The sequence below is a fragment of the Eleutherodactylus coqui genome, chromosome 5, assembly GCF_035609145.1.
Source record: "Eleutherodactylus coqui strain aEleCoq1 chromosome 5, aEleCoq1.hap1, whole genome shotgun sequence".
NCBI classification, from domain to species: Eukaryota; Metazoa; Chordata; class Amphibia; order Anura; family Eleutherodactylidae; genus Eleutherodactylus; species Eleutherodactylus coqui.
This window is the reverse complement of record NC_089841.1, coordinates 213,714,583-213,730,135: the sequence shown is the minus strand read 5'-3', so window position 1 is coordinate 213,730,135 and position 15,553 is coordinate 213,714,583. Positions and strand designations below refer to the sequence as shown.

The following is a 15,553-nucleotide window of genomic DNA, read 5'->3' as shown; positions in this document are numbered from 1 at the left end:
GGTGACTAAATACATTTTTTTCGGGTACGAAAATACTACTACTATTAACCCCTTAAGGACCAGGGTGTTTTGGTCCTAAAGAACTAGATAGTTAAAGGGGTGGTCTCGCGAAACCAAGTGGGGTTCAGCACTTCTGTATGGCCATATTAATGCACTTTGTAATGTACATCGTGCATTAATTATGAGCCATACAGAAGTTATTCACTTACCTGCTCCGTTGCTAGCGTCCCCGTCGCCATGGATCCGTCTAAATTCACTGTCTTCTGGCGTTTTTAGACGCGCTTGCGCAGTCCGGTCTTCTCCCTGGTGAATGGGGCCGCTCGTGCCGGAGAGCTGGTGCTCGTAGCTCCGCCCCATCACGTGTGCCGATTCCAGCCAATCAGGAGGCTGGAATCGGCAATGGACCGCACAGAGCCCACGGTGCACCATGGGAGAAGACCTGCGGTGCATCGTGGGTGAAGATCCCGGCGGCCATCTTGGTAAAGGAAGAAAGAAGTCGCCGCAGCGCGGGGATTCGGGTAAGTAATAAACTTTTTTTTTTTAACCCATCCCTTGGGTTTGTCTCGCGCCGAACGGGGGGCCTATTGAATTTTAAAAAAAACCGTTTCGGCGTGAGACAACCCCTTTAAGGGGATTTTACCCATGTGGTGGTTTTGTTGCCCTGATTTTATTTTATTTTTTTATTTAAAATCAATAAAAATGTATTGTTGGAGAAAAAAAAAGGAAAAATAAAACAAAATAAATGACATTCGTTACGTTGAAGAACTTGTTCAGCATGGCATTATACATGTTGTTGTACGTAACATACTTTAAGATATGTTATTACATCAGGTTAAGCTAATGTTCTTATTCAAATCTGATAAAGAATAGGAAATGTTGTAAAAGAGCAATAAAATACATCATTAGTGTATTAAACAGTAACTAAGAATTGATAACTTGCATGAACCGCATGTAACGTAATTGTTTTGAGAGCTGGGGGCTATAATAAAGAGAAAATATTTGAAAATGTATGACGATCAAGACGTTCAAGATATTGAGAAATTAGTATATTTACACTAAAATAAAGCATGGGTTCCTCATTTTGTCTCAGACATTTTGATATAGCTTTGAATTACAGGGCACATATGGCGCCGGTTTTGGTTGGCATTGGGGATCGGTCATTTTTTTTTATATGTATATATTTTTATTTTATTCTGTAATTTTTTTAAACTTATTTTTATAACTGTATTTTTTAACACCTATGTCCGCCGTGACGTCATAAGACCTCTGGGGGTCATTGACATTAAAATTTAAAAAAATACATTTTTCCACTGTAGTTGGGGCATCTATAGGAGCCCCAGTTACAGGGCAAAACATCCCCTTCTAGTGACATTAGTCACTAACAGAACTGATCTAGGTCTGCAAGGACCCTGCAGCTCTGCTGTGCCAGGGGACACCCGGCAGTCACGTGATCGCCAGGTCAATTAGGGGAAATAACATTTCCACTTTCTCTCTACACTCACTGAGCATTATGTAGACTGGAAATGAGATGACAGAAGCAGATAAAAACCACAACTGAGGTTTCGACCTGCTCCTGCTTGATTGCAGGAGCAGGAACTTAAATCCCACGTGGTACTTTTGCTATCAGCCAGGATTAAAGCCCAGGACTAAAACTTAAAGGGTTAAAATGTCATTCCCAATCCCAGAGACACAAGAATCTGGGAGCTCAAATAATAACATCTTGTGATATACTTAGAACAGGAATGAATGTGTCACATCAATTTAGGTTACTCTACATCACTTACATCTCATATACTTCTTCACAATATATGGCCGAAATGTCTGATAGGTGCAGGTCTAGCCGGGACCCACAGCTATTTCATAAACTAGCCCCCAGATCCGTCCGGGTTTACTTCTGCAGCCTTAGATTGCTGGGACTACAGCAACAACCACACTGGCTTTTCTATGCCCTTTCCATAACTCCCCTCGAAGTGAATGGAAATAGCCTAAACAGCAAAGTTTAGCAAGATGTGCAGTTTCCACACTCAGAAGTTATGGAAGTAGCTTAGCTCGTTGGTGGCCACTACATTCAGTTGGCTGTTTATCTCTCAGCCATGTTTGGCTGAAGTGAGAAAACCCCTTTAAGGAATGTGCTTCTTGGATCTTCGAGGGGCATCTTAACCATGGACCAAACTTCAATCATTGGACAATGGAACTGTCACACTTCTTACCTATGGACTGCTCCAACTGTTTACTGCCTCCTCATATTGATGCTTTACATCACTGTCTCAATTACTAGACTGCTCCAATATCCTTTTCTTTACAAATATGTCACCCATTAGAAATTATGTCAAACCACCATGCCTCATGAAGAGATCTAAGTAGACTCAAAAGCGTGATGCTAATCATTTTTCTTTCTTGGAGTTAACAATTAAAAGGCATCAGCAACCAAGGACTGTCACTGGAGGTCCCATAGATGGATAGCAATGTACAGAGTACACAAACAGAAGCATGGTGGCTCAATGCTTAGTATTGGGGTGCTGGGTTCGAATCTAAAGAAGAACAATATTTGCATGGAGGTTGGACGTTCTCCCCGTGCCCCCACCCCTCCCCTCCACACACACACACACACTCCAAAAGCATACTGATAGGTTAGGTTAGAATTTAGATTGTGAACCTCAGTGAGGACAGTGTGTGATGTCTATCTCTGTACAGTGCTGAGGAATATGTCGATGCTATAAATTACGGTAATACAGTAAAAGTCAGAATGTGAATCTGTGAAACCGGTTCCACAAGGTCAAATGCCCAACTTTGTTCCTCTTTCTAGATTTTGTTCTTTGAAGATGCCCGGAAACAATCGAAGTTGGCTCAGAAGTGGGGATTTGATGAAAGCAGCATTCAAGAACTTGGCAAGAAGTAAATATCTGTTAAGGTCACTCTTTTAGTAGATCATAACAGTCTGGCAATGGTGATCACTTTGGCAAGCAGCAATATGTACCTTCATTAGTTGCGGATGCTCACCATCTCTTAGGGATTAACACTAATACATGTAGAGCAAAGGCGTAACTATAGGGGATGCAGTTGCCCTTAGGAGGCCCATAAGGCCTATCTTCTCCATATAGGGAGCCTAGTAGTATGAATAAGGTATTAGAGTTGGAGGCCATGTTACAGGTTTTTCATTGGGCACCCAGAATCTTCAAGTTACGCCTCTGGGTATAGATAGAAGGGGGGCCCAGCTGAACTTTTGCACCTGGCCATGCACTCATCCACTTGTTCGTTTTATCTGTTGCTGATTCTTGACCTGGAGGACAACCAATATGGCCAATGAATAGAGGCTCACCTCACCAGCAATGCCTCTGGTACAGAGGAAAAAACAATATCTGTTTCCCAGCGGGAGCTCCGTCCTCAGATGGCTGTTGGCAATCGGCTAAACTTCATGAGAGGAACTGTGGATATGGAGGAGGGCTTCAACCATTGAAAAGAATAACTTTATTGATTAAAACTCATACATCTAACAGGTAAACGCTGAACGCGTTTCGGCCAGACAGGGCCTTTACCAACAGCTGAGAAATGTAGTTAAAGGGGTTGTCCCGCGGCAGCAAGTGGGTCTATACACTTCTGTATGGCCATAATAATGCACTTTGTAATATACATTGTGCATTAATTATGAGCCATACAGAAGTTATAAAAAGTTTTTTACTTACCTGCTCCGTTGCTGGCGTCCTCGTTCCCATGGAGCCGACTAATTTTCGCCCTCCGATGGCCAAATTAGCCGCGCTTGCGCAGTCCGGGTCTTCTGCAATCTTCTATGGAGCCGCTCGTGCAGAATGCAGGCTCCGTGTAGCTCCGCCCCGTCACGTGCCGATTCCAGCCAATCAGGAGGCTGGAATCGGCAATGGACCGCACAGAAGAGCTGTGGTCCACGAAGACAGAGGATCCCGGCGGCCATCTTCAGCGGTAAGTATTGAAGTCACCGGAGCGCGGGGATTAAGGTAAGCGCTCCGGTAAACTTCCTTTACCTCCCTGCATCGGGGTTGTCTCGCGCCGACCGGGGGGGGGGGGGGGGTTGAAAAAAAACAAAACCCGTTTCGGCGCGGGACAACCCCTTTAACACATAACATTTGTAGTAAGATGCAAATCTATGCCCCTGATTAGAAGAAACACAGTACCTGTGTTAGTCAGCCCAGGGGAGTGTATGAGTCACTGAGTGGGTGTTTTAGGAGTATAATACTAACACCTGTTAAGTCATGAGAGCTGGGGGTAAATTTAGGGGGTTTGTATAAAATAACAGGTAGGGAGGAAAGCCAGGCATAGGAAAAAATATAAAGATAACAATAATCATGTATATACGGATGTGAAAAAAAACATAGAGATTGTATACATAGGTATATATAATATATGCAATATACATACCCCAAGTAGGAAACTCCGATGTCAGATAAACATAATTCTATACATAGAGTGTCACTGGATCAAATCTAGAACATATATAAGTTTCAATACGGTGTTTGTAAATCTATATTGCAAATTGAAAAATTAATGCCTTTTAGGGTGCGTTCACACAAGCGTGTTTTTGTACGTACATACGCACGCACAAAAACACGCTTGTATTTACAACAATGCATTCCCTATGGTGTGTGCACATGTCCGTACTTTGCAGGTGCGTGCCTGCAAAGATAGGACATGCGTGCACCATTGGGAATGCCCGCATTATTTTCAATTGAGCCGCGGCTGCTGCCAACGGCTCCATTGAAAACAATGGTCTGCCGGCACCCCTGCATTCTTTTTCAGGGAAGTGCTTTACATATAACCCCTTCCCTGAAAAAGAAACATTTTAGTAAAGGGGTTAACAGTGGGCGGCGCATCTCCGATGCCCCCCGCTGTCGCAGCGGGAGGCCAGCTACTAGTGACAGCCGGCTCCCGCTGCGGGATAGCACGAGATCTGCTATGATCTCGTGCTGTCCCTATGACGTAAGGGTACGTCCTTTTGCGGGAAGTACCCTACTCCCATGACGTACCCCTACGTCATGGGGAGGGAAGGGGTTAAACATAAGCCCTTCCCTAAAAAACCAAGAAAAGTAGTGTAAAAATTTTTTTAAAAAACATACTCACCTCCCTTCAGCTGCCGGGGCTCAGACGCGACTTCTGGCGCTGTCCCCGGCTCTGTAGTTCTCAGCTATCAGCAGCCGGGGATTTAAAATGCATGCCTGCTGGTAGCTCTAATTGTGATTGGCTGAGTGTTTCAGCTAATCACAATCAGAGCTACCAGCAGGCGGGGATTTTAAATCCCCACATGCTGACAGCTGAGATCTACAGAGCCAGGGACAGCGGCAGAAGTCACCGCTGAGCCCCAGCAGCCATCAATGGCTTTTCATTGGCTTTTATTAGTGTGAAAAATAAAAAGTACACATACTCACCTGCCGGGGCTCAGCCGTGGCTTCTGCAGCTGTCCCCGGCTCTGTAGTTCTGAACTATCTGAACAATCTCTATTGTTTTTTTTACATCCTTATATACATGATTACTGTTATCTTTATTTTTTCCTATGCCTGGCTTTCCTTCCTACCTGTTGTTTTATATTAACCCTCTGAATTCACCCCCAGCTCTCATGACTTAACAGGTGTTAGTATTATACTCTGAACGCACCCACTCAGCGACTCATTCACTCCCCTGGGCTGACTAACACAGGTACTCTGTTTCTTTTAATCAGGGGCATAGATTTGTATCTTGCTATAAAAGTTATGTGTTAACTACATTTCTCAGCTGTTGATAAAGGCCGCTGTCTGGCCGAAACGCGTTCAGCGTTTACCTGTTAGATGTATGCGTTTTAATCAATAAAGTTATTCTTTTTATTGGTTGAAGCCCTCCTCCATATCCACAGTTCCTAATATGGCCATAACACAGCTTCCACTAAGTTTAGCTAATTGCTTATTTATGCGTACATATGCCACAATATTGCTTCATAACTAGGATGACGTATGAAGGAGATAATGTCCCCCCCCCCCCCCTCCATTCTCTGCCATATCACATTAGAAAAACCTTACCAAAATTCTCCTGGCTAATGTCTACTTTAGAACAATTTTATTGAACTAGTCAAAACCCAGATACTTCTGCAAAATTATCAATTCCTTTATGAATGAAAGTCACTCTATTCCCTTTAATTATAGGTGTACGGCCTCAGTTTTTGGCCAGTTTTACATACTTCTAAGGATGGAGTCCGTGTCTGATATGTTATGCTTTATAATTTTAGTGAATTCTTTATGCCTGGAATGATTGATACCCATATCCATGCACCCCAGTATTCCTTCATCGGGACAGGAATGGAAAGGCCTCTCTTGGAGTGGTTGGAACATACTACATTCCCAATAGAAGATACATTCTCGGATGTAGACATTGCTAGGAACATGTACAGCGCAGTTGTGGTAGGTCTGCATAAATAATGTATTTTTCATTCTTATTGGCTTCAGTATCGGAAAACAGTCTACAAGTACAGTATGCAGTTATTCTTGGAAACTGAATAATTCAAAGCTTTCTTCAGATTTAATTAGTAGGCGGTAATATTATTTACCATAGGACATACAGAACAGATATGTAGCGGGAAATGTATCTAGCTGCTGACGATAGTTTTCTGGTAGAAAAAAGTTGCAGATCTTGGCTTACTACTTTTGATCAAATGTGGGCTGGCCTAGAAAAAGGAGCCTGGCCTCCTACGAAAGATTTACTGTAATTTACACCAGAAATTGGTGTACATCATAGGGCAAATTTATGCAATCCCATAGCTGGTGCAGATTTCACTTTCTGGTGCACTGACTGGCCAGAGATAGGTGCTTAAGAAATGTCACTCAAGGGCACTTTAAGACCGGCATATAAAACGATAGCCTAACTAAATTACCCTATAACTTTTATATAATGAGCATAGTATGGCTTTAGTTCTATAATCGACTCTCGCCCATTAAAGGATCAGGGTTTTCTTAATCTGGACTGTAATACAATGTAAACCTTAGTGACATTAATCAGGTAATCAATTGTAATTTGCTGTTATCCTTGTTAAGCAATTATTACACAATACTTCACACTGGATCTTAGGGGCCGTTTACATCACTTTTTAATGTATGATTAGCATGTATGTTTGACGTACATAAACAAAAACATCTACAAATGTATGTCATTTTAAGCTTTCATGTATGTTTTTTTAGCATATATGTTTCCACACTTTTGTGTCTGGTTTTACATAACCAAAGTTATATGATTTAATAAAGTTGTATGTTAGAGTTCATGTTAAGTGTATGAAAACATATAACTTTGTCCCTGCTAATTGAGTTCAAAAGTGGCCTGTACGTCTTTCTTGAGGGTTACAATATTACATGTTATAGTCACTAATTACTTCAGAAAGGTTGGTGATGCGGGGATTATTCCGATTGCCAGATTTGGAGTTAGGAAGGAATTTTCTCCTAAAATGAGAAAAATTAGCTTCTACCTCATAAGGTTTTTTGCCTTCCTCTGAATCAGCATTGCAGGATAAGGCCTTGGGCAGATGAGAGTTTTTTGCGCACAAATAGCCGCGCTATAAAAATCGCTGCTTGCGTGTGTTAAAATCGTGTGAACGGGCAGCTGCTCCAGGAGGAAAGAGAGAAGAATCCCTGGAGGGCTTTGGGGTTTCCCCATAGCAGGGAGGGAGAGAGCCAAGCTACAGGGGATTAATCCATAGCTTGCTCTGTCTTTTCCTGCTATGGGTTAATCCCCCATAGCTCCACTCTCTCTCTCTCTGCTATGGGGGATTAACCTATAGTTTGCTCTGTCCCTCTCTGCTATGGGTTAATCCCCCCAAACCACGCCCTCTATCTCTGCTATGGGGGATTAACTCATAGCCTGCTCTGTCTCTACCTGCTATGGGATATATCTGAGGGATATTCCCATAGCACGAAGAAAGGTGGCATAGCTACATGGTATGTAACAGGGATTACCCCGCTGCTTACAGCAGGACATATGAGACATGCTACCCAGAAGCATATTTTAAATCTCCCGTTGTAAATTCCTGTTAGTCCCCACGGGGATTAATAGAACCCTCTGGTAGTCTCCTCATCCCCACAGGGACTAACAGGAGTTTACAGCTGGACATTTAAAATATGCTTCTGGGCAGCATGTCTTATATGTCCTGCTATAAGCAGTGGGGAATTTCCTTTTCCTGTGCAGGAGTTTTCATAGACTCCGGCTCCTATAGGAGTCAATGGAAACTCCTGTGCAGCTCGCACCAAAGATAGGACAGGTCCTACCTTTGGTGCGCACCATGACGCTACATATGACCTGCAGCATGTTCTATTTTTGCTAGGTGCGTGCCGTTTCGCGTGCCTAACATTCTCCCATGTGAGCGCTTCAATAGGAACTTATTGGTTCCTATTAGAAGTGTGTTCTGTGCGCTGCTAGCAGGGTGAAAAAAGCGCTCATCTGACCGAGGCCGAATAGGCTCATCTGGATGTATATCTTTTTCAAGCCTAACATATTATGTTGCCATGTTTCCATAAGTTTCCTATTGGCTAATGTAAAAGCATATTTGCTTTTCCACCCCACAAAGCAGCATACAATCGTAAGGGAGGTCAAATGTAGCAAAGAGTACTGCATTTACTTTTCAACTACGTTTGACCAATATTAATTTATGGGTACATTGAGCAATTTTTTATACTTTTAAAAAAAATTAAAACATGTATGCTTGATAGAGGACTATAACATGATGTGACCTTATAAAATTTTCCAAAAAGATGAAAAAATTGAAGGCAAATGCAATGAAATTAAAAACAAAACAAAAAAAATAGTACTCACCTCTTAACCCCTTCAGTGGCAGGTTTATTATTACCATATTATGGCAGGGAAATCTCTGGGGCTTGCTGCACCACGTATGCAGTAAAAACCCCGGAAGATTTCAGATGACAGCTCAGTGCTCTACACATTTCAGCACTAGAGCTGTCCGCGGAAATTTTTTAGGGTTTAAAGGGGTTGTCCCGCGCCGAAACGGGTTTTTTTTTTTTTCAACCCCCCCCCCGTTCGGCGCGAGACAACCCCGATGCAGGGACGTACAGACAGCTTACCGGAGCGCTTACCTTGATCCCCGCGCTCCGGTGACTTCTATACTTACCTGTGAAGATGGCCGCCGGGAACCTCTTGCTTCGTGGACCGCAGCTCTTCTGTGCGGTCCACTGCCGATTCCAGCCTCCTGATTGGCTGGAATCGGCACGTGACGGGGCGGAGCTACACGGAGCCGCTCTCTGGCACGAGCGGCTCCATAGAAGACTACAGAAGACCCGGACTGCGCAAGCGCGGCTAATTTGGCCATCGGAGGGCGAAAATTAGTCGGCTCCATGGGAACGAGGACGCTAACAACGGAGCAGGTAAGTAAAAAACTTTTTATAACTTCTGTATGGCTCATAATTAATGCACAATGTACATTACAAAGTGCATTATTATGGCCATACAGAAGTGTATAGACCCACTTGCTGCCTCGGGACAACCCCTTTAACTGCATGGTTAGTGCAGCAAGCCCCGGAGATTTTCCGGGCATGTCACTAAAGGGGTTAAATCTTCCAGCAGTTCAGTGATTCCATGTGAATGCTCTGGTAGTCTCCCACAAGTTTATGTTTGTAGGCTACCATACCGGTCACTGGTCTCCACAGTCACATGACATAGTTTCTGGCGTCACGACTAAGGTTCTACTGAAGTTTGACTATAATTACTTTATTATACTGGAATGCCCCGTTTATCTAGAATAGTTTACTATTACAATATAATAAGTTCTCTGCTCTGTTTCTTTGATGCACAGATTGTTTTTATAGATTCACAGATTTGTTAAATGCATTCATTTCTTCAGCACAAGAGCTGCATTGGAAGCCGGATGGAAAACCCCTAATTAAGTAGATTACAAAATGCAGTAATGTGTAATATCTGCAGTGGTCTATAAATAAATGTATATTGGACACTTTAATATAGATCCTGGAAAAAGTTCACACATAGAGATGAGCGAGCGTACTCGCTAAGGCAAACTACTCGAGCAAGTATTGCCATTTTTGAGTACATGCCCGATCGTCTCAAAAGATCCAGGGGCTGGCGGGGCGCGGGGGGCGGCAGGGGAGAGGGGGAGGAATGGGGAGGAGATCTCTCTCTCTCCCCCTTCCCCGCTCTGCCATGCTCACTCCTGCAACTCACCGCTCACCTGCGCCGGCACCCGAATCTTTTGAGACGAGCGGGCATGTACTCGAAAATGGCAATACTCGCTTGAGTAGTTTGCCTTAGCGAGTACGCTCGCTCATCTCTATTCACACATTAATATGTATATTTTTTTCAGAAAAGAACATTGAGGAATGGCACAACCACAGCTTGTTACTTTGCTACAATACATACTGACGCTTCCATTGTATTGGCTGATGCTGCAAGTAAGAACAACAGTACTTCCCCCATTATTGGGATCTTATACCCCATTTGATAACTTTATATTGAATAAAGAATTGTTACCAGGTTTACATATTGTGCCCAGGGGTGTAGCTAAAGGCTCATGAGCCCGGGTACAGAAGTTTATCTTGGGGCCCCCCAATTTCTTTTAACCCCCTTAACCCAGAGGCGTAACTTTAAGCTCCTGGGCCCCAATGCAAAACCTATAACAGGGCCCCCAACTATAATGCTTTATTCATAGTATGGAGAAGAGAGGCATTATGGGCCCCCTAAAACTCCTGGGCCTGGGTGCAACTGCATCTCATGCATCCCTTATAGTTTCGCCAGTGATTGTGCCTATAAGCTATGGTAGTCATTGTTAGGGACTAGAGATGAGCGAACCTGCTCATTTAGGACAATTACTCTATCGAGCATCGCTTTTTTCGAGTAACTGCCTACTCGGGCGAAAAGATTCGGGGGGCGCCGGGAGTGGCGGGGCGGAGCGGGGGGTAGCGAGGGGGAACAGGGGGGAGCTCTCTCTCTCTTAGCGTTACTGCGTTTGACAGCATTTTAACACACCCCATCATTATGGTGGGGTGCAGTAAAAACGCAGAAGCACATGAAAATAGAGCAGACAGCGCTCGAAGATCGCGGCATTAAAAATGCAGGTCTGCAAAGCCCCATTAAAATCAATGGGAGCGTTCTATGCAGTTTTAGCAATTAGCGCAGTTTTCAAAACATTGTGGTAAAAAGCCCCAGTGTGAGAGTGGCCTAAGTGAGGTGTCCCATAAAAGAATGAGGGGCCTGCATAATTTGTCAGTAATAGTATTGTACACATACCTATGTTATAATGTTATTATGTTTAACCCTTTGGTATTTTTTTTTTTTTTTTTTTAATCTTAACAAAAACTTAATTGAAAACAGAGCAATGGGCCTACATTGAACCATACTGGACGCTGTAGTAGTCAACATTTATATAATGATTTTTTTTAAATTCTGGTTCAATATGCAAAACTATTAACACAGATAAGAATGTCTGGATACAAATAAATGAGTACTCAAAATAAAGATGAAAAGTGATTTACTTTTTTCACACCTAGGGGCTCAGTCAGACGAGCATAGTTTACACGCTGCTACAGCAGCATGTAAACCACGCTGCTATAGAAACCAATAGGTTGCTATGGAAGTGCTCACACAGACGCTTTTTAGAAGTGCAGATTCTGTGCTTCTAAAAAAGAACAGACAGCAAGTGCCGATTCGCCTGTCAGCTCCGTGGTGCGCGCTGTCCAGGGTGCTTACCATAGTCTCCTATGGAAGCCTTGGAAGCACGCAGCCTGCACCACGGATGTGTGACCGGACTGCTCCACGGAGCTAGAGACAGCCCGGTCACATGATCTTTTTCAGGATGACAGCAGTGTGGTTTACACGTTGCTTAGCACGCTCGTCTGACCAAGCCCTAATAAGCACTAATAAAGCAAAAAAATTGAAAATAAATAAATTACAAGGTATTTAAAAGCAGTTTTGTATGTCAGGGGAAAAGAAAAACACAGCAAAAATAAATTGACAGCCCAAGAAAAAAAAAAGGGGCCATAAAACCACCACATGCATAACGCCACTAAAAAGCTTCTGCTCCTTTGCGACAGAAACACTCTGGTTGTTAAGGTGTTAATTCTGCATCATGTGAATGCATGGTGTGTCTTGTTAGAAATCTACACAAAAATCAATCCACGTTACAAATTGTAGCAAAATCTGTCTCTAATATATGCAGATTTTGATGCAGATTCTAGTGCATGTCTGGACCAAAATCCACAACATATTTTCTGCTGCGGACATAATTATGTTCTCCAAAAGGTGACTTTCCTTTCTTGGAGTGCCTTAGGGACCTTTCATATGGGACAGAATGAGTCCGTGCGGACATTTGTGTCACAATCTTAGTCCTATGCAGCTTGATCTCCACTGGTCTTTACTTATTGGGATTGCTTGTTCAGCTGAACCAAGAACAACTGGCAATTTACTAACCATTGAATGGTTAGTAGCATAATCATTAGCTACTACTTGGTGATCATTGTTATAGTTGGAATATTTAGCATTTAAACCAAGGTGGTCAGGAGTACATTCCACATTCTGTGATTGGTTAGCAGTGGAATATACGACATTCTGACCAGTGGTGGTCCAATGGGAGCTTTGTTGATCCTTGAGACCCAGTGGGGTGAGTCATGCAATCCTTGATGTTTCATTGGGCTATTTCATCACACAGAGCTCCATCTTTATGCCATGCATAATTTTCAGTGCCAAGAGTTGGGCAAGAATTGGGGGTCCTTCTGTTAGCCAAGCATGCTTCACTAGGGCTACAAAGGGCTGTCTGAAAACAGCTGATATATTGTTTTCTCTATTTTCTCATAGGTCAGTACGGTCAAAGAGCGTTTATTGGAAAAGTCTGTATGGACCGCAATGATACATATCAAAAATATAGTGAAACTACTGAAGAATCTATTAGGGAAACTAAAAGGTATTGTCTATTCTGCAACTGTTTACAACAAGACCACATGCTTTACATGAGTCTTACATGGTTCGATAATTATCTGAGCAATCATCCTGATAAAGACAGCCTCATATCATGAACTCAATGAGCTGGTCTCTCCCTAGATGGTAAATATACATAAGGCAGGTACATGACAAAAGACCACGAGAACAATACGAACGCAAGACAATAGAATAGAAAGGACAAGACCCAAACATCCACCTACCAACAGATGCAGGGGAACAAACCATATGAGACTTGGGTGTCCACCCACCAACAGATAGGTAGGTGGGCATACACGCAAGAACTAGGCATCCGCCCACTAACAGACTGCTGGAACAAATAGAACATAAACTTGGCATCAGAAAACCATTCAGACGGGTGGTAACGAGGGACTCAAACCAGACCAAACTCAGACATAGACAGATAGACAAACTAAAAATCAGACCGACAGAACTTCTGTACAGCATGCATGCACAACAATATGACAAACAATGGGATTCAAACAGAGCTCCTGGCCTAACAAACAGAACAGGAACCAAACAGCCAGGGCTCTGGAAGACAAGCATGCACACAGCAGACTTCAGTAGAATAACCAGCACCCATGACAGGGCGTGGTCAGATTATACACCATCAAATACTTGAAGATTGGCCAACTAGGGGAACTACCTCCTTGACAAGCAATCAGAACACGCACTACAGAAGATAATGCAGCAGGGAAGAGAAAGCCCTTAGGTATTCCCAACACATGGAACCTCTGAGTGACAGAAAATGGATTCCTGATTGTGGCTGGCACGCTGCAATGCTTCTTCTCTTCTTCATCCTCAAGAGCAACTGTTTCCCAGATAGAATGGTGATTGACTGACTGGATCAAGACCAAACATAGATAAAACGGATGAGCAGATGCAAAATCCAGACTACCAGCCAAGTCACACTGTGACAAAGCCTCTAATCTCTTTACGAAAGCCAATGAATTAAAAGTATTTTAGGCTCTCACCATCAAATAATCAAAAACATATGAAAGCTATACATTTTACAGACAATTTACTTTTGATGGAAACTAACAATAACTCATAATGTGACCTTAAATAATGATCAGAATTGATTATGGTTTCCTATGTGGTACAAATGTTCTGTCCAATGGGCATTTATTCCTTCTGGACAAGTGTGTGATATGTTCAATATCCTCTTCCCAACATCCGCCATCCATGTTCAGCAGATGTTGGGCGTCATTGTATAGAGTGGGTGTTAGTGGTGGTCAAGAAAAATATGCAATCGGTTTCCCCATTTTCAGCAGGTGTCTAAGGGGCTATGATGTCAGTTGTCGACCATGACGTTTCCAAAACTTAGATAGATGTCTCAAAATATTTTAAACCACATTTCTGCTTATAGATTGAGGTCAAAATATGAAAAACTTTCACCAAATATGATTAGCCTTAAAGGGACATCTGTCACTAGGCTCATGTTATGTGCATCACAGGCAGCATGATGTCCAGACAGGCACCCCCATTACAGGGATGTAGGTTTTATTTTGAAACATTGTGGCAGTCTAAAACAAACAAACAAAAAAAAAAAACGCGATCGAGAAAACTGCCAAAATGGGGAGAAGAGTCAGTTATGTGGCCTCGCCAGCTTCTCCTTGCTAGACCTCTCTCTGTTTGTAGATAGGGAGAAACCTGTCAATCCAGATGGGGAGAAGCAAGTGTCGCCCCGCCTCTGGGACTCTTCTACCGTTCCCACCGACTTTTAAAGTAAATGTTTTCTGAAGCACCTCAGAATAAGACAAAAATCCCTGTAATTTGGGTGCCTGTCCAGACTTCATGTACATGAGGTGCAGATAGCATCAACCTGGAGATAAGTTTCCTTAAAACAAGTGAGGACTTTAATAATTGCTTTAATGGAATCAGCTGAAATCGTTTTATATACATTTTCATGACAGAAAGGAAAGTGCAAGTCTATATTTCACGCTATATTTTCACAGGTTTGTAGACGTTCTCAAAAAGAAAAAAGTGAGTATACAATCGCAAGTATATTAAATCCCATTCTTTACACTTTGGCGTTATTGGCCATTCCCTTATGTACTGTGATTCTGTTTCATAAATTCAGCTGTTAAAGAGAATGTATTGTCAACTATTGACCAATTATGTAAATCAAGTTTTCTTCTTAAACATATTTTTATTAATTGTTGGTGCTTTTTCAGTTTGCCATGTTATTCATTATCTATATGAAATCTTGGCCCGCTTTTTGTTCTGTAGATAGGGCCTTCATCAGGGATTTCTGGATGTCATATATCCAAGCAGTCTGGGCCTCCACCCCTCTCTCTCATTACTGGTGGGGAGGGATTTGCAACAGAAAGTGGCAGGAGGGGAGCATAGGTGAGATACAAACTGAGAGAGGTGCAGGTCGGAAATAGTAGGCGGCAAGGACTTGGTCTCTAGTCTCTCTTCCTTGCCCTCCTACAGATCTGTGTGGAGAGGAGAAAAGGTTTGGGGGAATAAAAAGCGGCAGGGGTGGGAGGGAAGCCCGATGGAGATATAACTTGACAGTGGCACTGTGAAAAAGCAGAGGGGAAAGAATAGGTGTGTATGGGGTTTTTCAGTGCTAAGTTTTAATTTGCGGAAAAAAAGTAGGTAAATAAGT

At 42.8% G+C, this 15,553-nt stretch overlaps 1 protein-coding gene across 1 annotated transcript in view; it reads left to right on the top strand.

Annotated features, from left to right (window-relative positions):
* Positions 1-15,553, top strand: part of GDA (guanine deaminase) — a 51,652-nt gene that overhangs the window by 21,652 nt on the left and 14,447 nt on the right. Inside the window, exons 2-6 of the mRNA XM_066604172.1 lie at positions 2,807-2,895; positions 6,227-6,398; positions 10,310-10,397; positions 12,796-12,901; positions 14,895-14,922. Of these exons, the coding sequence (XP_066460269.1) occupies positions 2,807-2,895; positions 6,227-6,398; positions 10,310-10,397; positions 12,796-12,901; positions 14,895-14,922 (483 nt within the window). The remainder of the gene's footprint in view (positions 1-2,806; positions 2,896-6,226; positions 6,399-10,309; positions 10,398-12,795; positions 12,902-14,894; positions 14,923-15,553) is intronic.